The sequence below is a fragment of the Octopus bimaculoides genome, chromosome 25, assembly GCF_046866305.1.
Source record: "Octopus bimaculoides isolate indiv1 chromosome 25, ASM4686630v1, whole genome shotgun sequence".
In the NCBI taxonomy this organism is placed as follows: domain Eukaryota; kingdom Metazoa; phylum Mollusca; class Cephalopoda; order Octopoda; family Octopodidae; genus Octopus; species Octopus bimaculoides.
In genome coordinates, this window is record NC_142952.1 from 9,475,199 (window position 1) to 9,485,198 (window position 10,000).

Below are 10,000 nucleotides of genomic sequence, written 5' to 3' on the forward strand. Positions count from 1 at the left end.
ACAACATAACCACGTGCTTGTGGCACCATGGGAAGGGGTGGCACTCCACCGAGTTTTATTTTTGCCCAAATGGAGCCGCGTGGCTTATTAGTTAGCGCGTTCCACTCATGATCGTAAGACTGTGGTTTCGATTCCTCGACTGGACGATGCGTTGTATTCTTGAGTAAAACGCTCCAGTCTACTCAACTAGCAAAATGAATAATCCTGCGACACACAGACGTTCCGCCTCAGGGGAATATGCACACCACAGACAGAATTCAGGAAATAAGCGATATGAGCCTTCATTCCATTTTTCATACTTATATACATACACAAACATTTCTCGGCGGTTTCGGCCGGCTACATTCGAGACTGCTCCAGTTCTTGTTTTCGTATACATTCGCTTGCTTTCTACCAAGGAATCTAGTGCTCTTAGCTTAGATTTTCTTGGGGCTGGCCAGATTGGAGCAGTCTCGAATGTAACTGGTCGAAACTGCCGAGAAAATCTGGAACTCGACTGGGGATAGAAAACTCCAAATGACCCGTCCTTGTTTTCTCCTGTCCTTTTTTGTATCGTCTAACCGTCCGGATGTTTTGTTGTCGCCTGTTACGTTCTTGTTTCATTTTTTTTTCTTTGAAACGCCAGTGTTAGAATGGTGGCAGCTGATGAAGGAAATGTTCTCTATGTGGCCTGTGTGTTTTCGGTACTTGTTTATCATTTTGTCTACGTTTTGTTTGCAATGTCCTGTACCCAGATATGCATCTATATATACAGGTAGATGTAAGTATGTACATACATGTACGTATATATGCATATACTCATTTATTATTTGTATATATATATATATATAGATAGATAGCTGTTACTCGCAAATACAATACTCTGGCTATTGTGTTTGTGATCACAGTATGATGGCAGTAAAAGTATCTTAGTCGGTTGGTAATACAGCAGTGTATTCGATGAGTTTTATCAAGTGATCAAAACCAGCTGGTTAGTCCACTCTTTCAATTGGCTGTCCAGTGAGGTGCGGTCGATTATTATTAGAAGCGGTGTGATTGGAGATCAATCAGATAACGCTTGACCGTCTGCCAAATTCACGTCCGTCACTAAGCAACCACTTGAAATTCACAAATGAGTTTTGAATCATTTGCCTGTCAAATTATCAAGTGATGTTTTATGGCATGGACGAAAGGTTTCGTGTTTACTGGGCTTATAAGATTGACTGGGTTTAATTAAATTTGATAGAAAAGTTTCATAGCAACAAATATATTTATTATTATTACCATTTATTATCATTAACATCATCATCATCATCATCATCATCATCATTATTTTTATTGCTTAGCAATATTTTTTGTGTGCACATCTATCCCGATACACATGAACCATTGGCACAATATAACAAATACTCTTTCTTTCTCTCCCTCTTTACAGTTTACTGTTTCAAGCCTCTCTCTTTTCTTCTCCTTCACTCTTCTCTCTCTCTCTTCCATTCTTTCTCTTACACACACACAGACATACGCGCGCACACACACATACACGCGCGCGCGCACATACACATACACACATACGTGCGCAGAAACACATGCGTGCACACATATGTTTGCATGTATGTGCTTGCGGCGGTTTGATCATTTTGTGAAACGGTTACTGTAATCAAACTCAGTGGCGTCCAAACGTACTCAGAATAGTGTTACACCTTAATGTTATCGAAAGCGATATATCATGCGTGGACGCGTGTATATATATGGATGGATGGAGGGGTAGATGGGTTGACAGGCAGACTGACTGACAGGCAGACAGGCAGACAAGCAGGCAGAGAGACAGACAGACGGATGGATGGTTGGACAGATGGATGTATGGATAAATGGATGGATGATTGAATAGATAGATGAATGGATGGATAGATCGATCCATCGACGGATGGACGATCATATAGGTTGGAAAATAAATAGATAGATAGATAGATAGATAGATAGATAGATAGATAGATATAGGTATAAAAAGAAAAGTAAGAATGAGTTGGAATGAATGAGAGAGGGAGAAAGAGAGAGCAACTATGATTAAGCATAACATTTTTGACATATGCATACACTTCTGCATGCTATAGTTACAATAACGTCATTAAGCTACATATTATAGTCACAATTAAACAAGTAATCTTTTTATATTTCGGGCACAAAAGCCCATCATCATGAGTCAACAGTAAAAAAAAATGTTAGTTTATACAGTACCAACCATATTCTTTTCTACTCTAGGCACAAGACCCGAAATTTGTTGGGACGGGGGCGGGCAGTCTATTAGATCAACCCAAGTATGCAACTGGTGCCTAATTTACCGATCTCGAAAGGATGAAAGGCTAAGTCGACCTCGACGGAATTTGAACTCAGAACGTAAAGACAGTCGAAATACCTATTTCTTTACTGCCCACAAGGGGCTACATAGAGAGGGGACAAACAAAGACAGACAAACGGATTAAGTCGATTATATTGGCCCCAGTGCGTAACTGGTACTTAATTCATCGACCCCGAAAGGATGAAAGGCAAAGTCGACCTCGGCGGAATTTGAACTCAGAACGTAGCGGCAGACGAAATACCGCTAAGCATTTCGCCTGGCGTGCTAACGTTTCTGCTAGCTCGGCGCCTTGAGTGCAAGCCATATTGATCAATATGGTTGTACTGTATAGATTAAACATGTTTTGACTGTCTACTTGTGGTAATGGGCCATTGTGCCTGAAATACAAGGATTATTAAACATTTTCCTTTTCGCATTGTAAGAAATTCTCTGTCTTCATTATTTTCTTACTTTACTAATATATCACAATATATGAGTAAAGCCAATATGTTTGTTGCAATCACAATCCCACCAGTAAATTATTTCGCAATGACGACAATGAGCCGGTAAAAGTCACTAAACTACATGTTAGTTACAGTCACAGTTACACTACTAATTTGCACCACTATTAAATTGCATGTGAAGCAAATCAATTTATGACATATTTATCTAACATACAGAAGAAAGAGCAAACTAATATGAATGTGTGTGTTTTTGTGCGTGTGCGTGCGTGCATGTGTGTATGTATTATCTATTTATGTATGTTTATATATATATATATATATATATATATATATATATATATATATATATATATATATATATATATATTTACAGTTTGTAGGAAACCAGGAAAGATCTGGAATGTGAAAGTACATAATGATATGGTGTTGGATAGGTGCACTCCATGATGACGTAAAAAAGAATTTGAGAAATACTTAGTGTTGATTTGTCCATGGTATCACTGGTGAAAAATTCTCAAGCGATAAAAAGGAACGGTACAGCTGTTTCTGGTACAGTTGCGTATTAACCAGCTCTTATTTATGTAGATCCTGCATCCCCCAGCTTAATGTCGGAGTTTATGCACTTGGTTCGGCCTGTGCATTCATTGTGTGTACTTATGTATTTGTCATTTGGCACCTTCTTACGGATGTATGTGCGTGTGTGTGTGTGTGTGTGTGTGTGTATGTGTGTGTGTGTGTGTGTGTGTGTGCGCGCGCGTGTGTAAGGATTCTCGATGTATGAGGGTTCTGCAATTTCTTTGTTGAAGAGCCACACAAATGATTTGTTCATAGTGATAAAATGCTTTTGTTTCACCTAAGCTCACAACCTCCACCAAATCGAATTACCTGTACAGGAGCACGACGTGCCACAGTGCCACATGTCAGACGACGAAATGATCGCAGAGCAATGTGAAATGAAGTGTTTTGCTCAAGGACACAACGCTCGGTTTGGAAATCGAACCCATGATCTCGCAATAGTGAGTGCAACATTCTAACCACTAAGCCATTTATATGTGCATATCATATGTATATATCTATACATACATACATGCATGCATACACAAATACATACATACATACACACACACACGTATATATATATATATATATATATATATATATATATATACATACATACATACATAATACATACATACATACATATATATATATATATATATATATATATATATATATATATATATATATATAGGGGGAGAATTCACACAAAAAAAAAACAAAAGACGAAGACAGGTGGTGTAGACAACAAACAAATGTATTAGTATAAGGCTCGAGAAGTGAAAAAGTCTTTAACGTTTCGAGCCTACGCTCTTCCACAGAAAGGAATACAGAAAGAAACAAGGAGAGAGAAAAAGAATGTGTAGTGGCTAGCGATCTATCATGCCGATATATATCTATATGTAATTATGCATATACACACACTGACACAAACACATTGAGCACACCATTGTCGGGTTGCTATAACGACGATGGCACACTTTCATAGTTATCAGAGCAATCGGGGTCCGTAACGTCATCATTACGCCCATAACAACAACAACTACAACAACAACAGCAATACAATAGATTTTGTACGTTACCTATGAAGGTCGTAGGATCATAAGGTGGTCGTAGGTCAAGGGTTAAATTAGACCCCATAATCCGGCAGTGATTACAGTGAGAAACCCAGAGGTCTTTTGTGTGTTAGTATTTAGATGTATGTATGTATGTATGTATGTATGTATGTGTGTGTGTGTGTATGTATGTATGTATTATGTGTGCGATTGTCTGTTCGTATTTCGATATATGTCTATATATATATATATGTATGTGTCTCTGTGTGCGTGTGTGTGTGTGATGTGGGAAGTGTGTGTGCGTGCGAGTGTGTGTGTGTGTGTGTGTGTGCGTGCGAGAGTGTGTGTGTGTGTGTGTGTGTGTGTGTGTGTGCGCGCGCTTTGCTGTCTGTGTAACGGTGCTTTGCAATGTTAATTATGACACAAGTCGTTATCATTTAATAACAACGCCATCTTGGTACCACATACTGAATATTCATAGCGCGTTACATAACGTGTATATACTTATGCGTTTCAATATAACTATTTATATATATATACACATTCATGTATGAATGCGCGCGTGTGTGTGTAAGCATATAACAATCCCTGTATATTTCTCTCTTGGAGCATGTATTAAGGAACTTGAGAATTGCGCATACAAACTACGACATACGTATAGTGTAAATGCAGATAGTTACATGTGTGTTTGTGTGTGTGTGTGCTTTTAGATGATACTATAGTCTCTTTTTGCCTGCAAATGTCAATTTTTCAAACTGTCTATAACCATACATACATACATGCGTACATACATATATACATGCATACATACATACATATATTTTAATGTTTGTTTTTATGTTCAGTCAAAATAAAATCAATCTTACATTAATTTGACGGGTTTCTCTATACTTTTGTAGACTACAAATTCATTATTCTTAAATAATATTCTTGCAAGTTTCAACCAGTTAAGCCATATATATACAGATATATTGCATTTGATGGCGTATAAGACGCACTTCTTCAAAATAATGGCTCAAAAAAATTTCACCCCGAGTCCTATATGCAAAGTTAGGTCTATATTATATGTCTTACTGCAGCGAAAGCTTCATTATTGCAAATAAGCACTGCTGAAATTAGGGTGCTTCTAATACGCCCGTGCGTCTTTTATGCCATCAGTCAAGGCGTATTTGTGTGCGTGCGTATGTATTTATGTACATTTGGCTTTCTTTGGGTCATTAAAAATTTTTTTTTTCTTTCGGAATATGTGCAATAGAGAAGCAAGGGGATTTTCCAACTCAGAAAGAATGTTCTTGCAAATGTGATTTGGAAGACAACGTCTGAAAACCAGTCTGTCAATATTCCTGTATGTCTGACTGTCTGTTTGCAAGTGTGTATGTATATACGTTTGTAAGTATGTATGTATGAATGTATATATGCATGTGTGTGTGTGTGTGTGTGTGTGTGTGTACGTTAGTACGTATGAATGTATATAGTTATTTATTTGTATGTGTGCGTGTGTATATGTATGTGTGTGTATGCATAAAAGTTTTTAAGTATCTATGTATGTATATATATATAAATATATATATATATATATATATATATTTCTATGCATGTATGTATATGTGTACGAAGTGTGTATGAATGTATATCGCAATTTATTTATTTGTATGCGCGTGTGTGCGCATGTATGTATGTGTGTGTGTGCATGTATGTATGTATGTGTGTGTGTGTGTGAGAATTAAAAGACGAATTTCTAATTTTTTTTCACGTTATTCACAAATACATCCACAAAACGAATACTGGCAGTAAATACACCAAATCCCAAGAATAATGAGTGATTATCTTCATTCTGCTGAAGAATAATGAGTGATTATCTTCATTCTGCTGAAGAATGATGAGTGATTATCTTCATTCTGCTGAAGAATGATGGGGGAACTATTTTGGTAAATTTCTTAAATTTTCGGAATCACACTTTCGTTGTACCTAGATTTCTACTTATTTCGAAATCACAAACTTTCCCGAAATTTTGAATTGACATTTTATTATCGCCTATTTGCTTCAGTAACTGGACTGCAGCCAGGCTACAGCAAGGAATCTTAATTTTTCTAAAGACACAGAGCTGCATAATGTTTATTTTGCAAATTTTTTGTAAATTTTCCAAAAATCCACAGGTTCTTTGATCTTCAGAATTTGGACATATATATATATATATATATATATATATATATATATATATATATATAATTTACTCTCTATATATATGCGTGCGTGTGTATTTAGACATATCCAATAGCTGACACGTAGCTGTGTTTTTGGTAATATTTAATCCAACTAGTAACCGCTCAGCTCGAAGAACTGGGACAGTTATGATGCAAATGTAACGTAAGCTACAATATATATATGTAAGAAAATAAATACCAACTAAGCTGGATTTCGTTATGTCATTTGGTAAAGAGCATATAATATGTATGTATGTATGTATGTATGTATGTATGTATCTATCTATCTATCTATCTATCTATCTATCTATCTATCTATCTATCTATACACACACAGAAGGGAGAGAGAGACTGATAGAGATTCTTACGTATTAAAACGTCATGGCTTTCGATTTAGTTACTACCCAATAATGACATTAAGCTGTGCTTATTACACCCCACTATATACACACACATAAATATATATATATAATTAGGTTTATAATTAGTCAGTAGTCGAAACACACATACACACTGTCACACATATACATATGTACTCATATTAGTTTTGTTGCTTTTAAATCTTCATCATCTTTATTGTTCAAGGCTAGCGAAATGTGTCAGAAATACACCGAGCTTGCTTTTTATTTATTTTTTACATCAAAATAAGTAAAGTACATGTGGAATAACATGCATTAAAAATGCTCACCTTTTACAAATGTTGCATGAGAAATTCCTTATGACATTTTCAGACCCTCTGTTAATTTTATTATCTGAAATGTATCTATATTTATCGTGACAGGAAATCTGTGTTGTGTCTTTACAGGAGTAGTTGTATGCCATTCCATTTGCACCGATTACAAATGGAATAATTGCGAGCCAGATTAACTGGAAGTGTTTACGGATGATATCAAGTGAATGAGATGAGTAGAGAGAAGAGGGGAGGCTACAAAGAAGTAAACTCCACTCGAGAATGAGACAACTGTGGTCAATGGAAAATTTGGTCTGTCTGTTGAAAACACCTCCTTTAGAATACCCACGATAGCCAGCTATAATAACCACTCTAGTGGTTCTCAACTGGGTCCACATGACCCTTGAGGGTCCATATAAGATTTGGTTGTTAAAAATTATATGCAATAAATTGGTTATTCTTTCACAATCACAAAATATTTTAACAAATTTTTAATACAATTCGTAATAATACTTAATCATAAAAATATGATGAATTTTTAAAAACTTCAAATGGCTATGGAGGCCCATCCGAGTAAAATTGGAATCAAAAAGAGTCCATAGGCAAAAAATGATAGAGAACCACTGTTCAACTCTAATAATAAAATAAATGCGCCCTTTTAAAGCCTAGCCAGGCTCATGGGCCCGGTTTCCCGGTTTCAATGGCGTATGTCCATCGCAGCGTTACTCATTTTTTGCCAGCTGAGTGGACTGGAGCAACGTGAAATGAAGTGTTTTGCTCAAGAACACAACGCGTCGTCCGGTCCAGGAATCGAAACCACAATCTTACGATCATGGTGCTGACACCTTAACCACTAGGCCACGCACCTCCACGATCAACTCTAAGCACCCTTAATAATCATCTATAACCACTGAAAGCAACCACTCACAATAGCCTACCATAATAACTACCCCGAATAACTCATCTACACAAAGTCTAACCGTTTACGCACCAAAATCAAGCAATATCGAGTCGATTAAGTCTTTCGATGGGTAATTTGATTGCTGGTGAAACCAAGATACCCCAAGTCTCTATAAGTTTAAGCCAACGAGGGAACTTTAAACGTGTTTGCTTGACCTTCTAGAAAATACAGCCACGTTTCCTCACCCAAAAATTACACCGTACCGTCTTAAAAAAGACGACGATTTGGTAAAAGTTCAGACTTATTGGGCATGACTGTACCGCTTAGATTTGAGGTCTACTCAACCAGACTTGACCTAGGGTTAAACAACAGCCACAACAGTAGAATGTACACCTCGCTCTTGCCCAATCATCAAGTACCCCCACCTACAGAGAACAACATCCTTTTTCCTAAGCATGTTATCTACCCACATTTATCCAAAAAAAGTAACTTCTAAACACACCTTTATATCCCACCCCACCTTTTATCTCTCTACCCCAGCAATTCCAGTAATTCTTCACACACACAAACACACACACACCACACACATACACACACACACCACATACACACATGTATATGCAGAGCTGCGCCCCCCCCCCGCCCCACACAGAGACATATACCACCTGCCTGTTCATACCTGACTCCGTTAAATACATTCACAAAAAAAAAAAAAGAAAAATATTCTTACACTGCTCTGGCAAAAACAAACAACTGAGAAACAGCAACAACAACGACAACAACAACGACAACAACAACAACAACAAAAACTGAAACGTAACTAGTTCAACGCCACGCAAAACATTATTAAGGCCGCCTTACACATACACGCACACTCACACACATTCATGTACATACTTGCACATTCATATACATACACAATGAGATGCATGTCTGTATGTGTGTGTGTGTGTATGTGTGTGTGTGTGTGTGAGCGTATGTGTGCGTATATGGATATACATCTGTAAACAAATAGAAATATATGTATATAATTATATGAGTGTCTTCTGTATATGTATATAAATATATGTATGTTTTTGTATACATATATACATACACATACACACACACACACACGCGCGCGCACTTATAAATATATATATATATATACGCATACACACATACATATATATATTATATAATTATATAATATATATATATATATATATATATATATATATATATATATATATATATATAAATATATATATATATATATATACATATATATATATATATACATATATATATATATATGAAACTCAGTGTTGCACTCTAGAGCTCGATAATGACTGATCAATAACATCAAAACAAAACTAACCGCAACAATGTAGTAGTAGTAGTAGTAGTAGTAGTAGTAGTAGTAGTAGTAGTAGTAGTAGTAGTAGTAGTAGTAGTAGCAGCAGCAGCAAGGTAAACAAACACCACACACTGTGCATCCACCCATATTCCACCCGGAAGAATAAAAAAAGAAAAGAAAGAAAAAGATTATATACAAACAGATACATGCACTTCAAGGTACATACAACCATCTATGTACGTGTGTGTGTATATATATATATATATATATATATATATATATATATATATATATATATATAATGCAAATATGTGCATATATATACATGTATATGTGTGTGTGTGTGTGTGTGTACGTATGCATATAGATATATATGTATAGTTATGTAATATGCTTATATATAAATGTATGTATCTATATATAACTATGTGTGTGTAATGTATATGTGTGTATTCATATAATTATGCAATTGTATATATATATATATGTGTGTGT

General features: G+C 35.9%; 2 protein-coding genes across 6 annotated transcripts in view; one reads left to right on the forward strand and one right to left on the reverse strand.

Annotated features, from left to right (window-relative positions):
- LOC106876234 (tetratricopeptide repeat protein 38) overlaps nucleotides 1-10,000 on the forward strand; it is a 169,436-nt gene that overhangs the window by 40,508 nt on the left and 118,928 nt on the right. The window lies entirely within an intron of this gene.
- Nucleotides 1-10,000, reverse strand: part of LOC106883157 (uncharacterized) — a 34,679-nt gene that overhangs the window by 20,216 nt on the left and 4,463 nt on the right. Inside the window, exon 1 of one of the 4 annotated variants that reach the window (XM_052976340.2) lies at nucleotides 4,419-5,234. The exons of the other annotated variants lie outside the window; for them this stretch is intronic. Coding sequence (XP_052832300.1) covers nucleotides 4,419-4,476 — 58 coding nt within the window. The 5' untranslated portion in view covers nucleotides 4,477-5,234. Of the gene's footprint in view, nucleotides 1-4,418; nucleotides 5,235-10,000 lie in introns of those variants that run through there. 4 annotated transcript variants of the gene reach the window in all.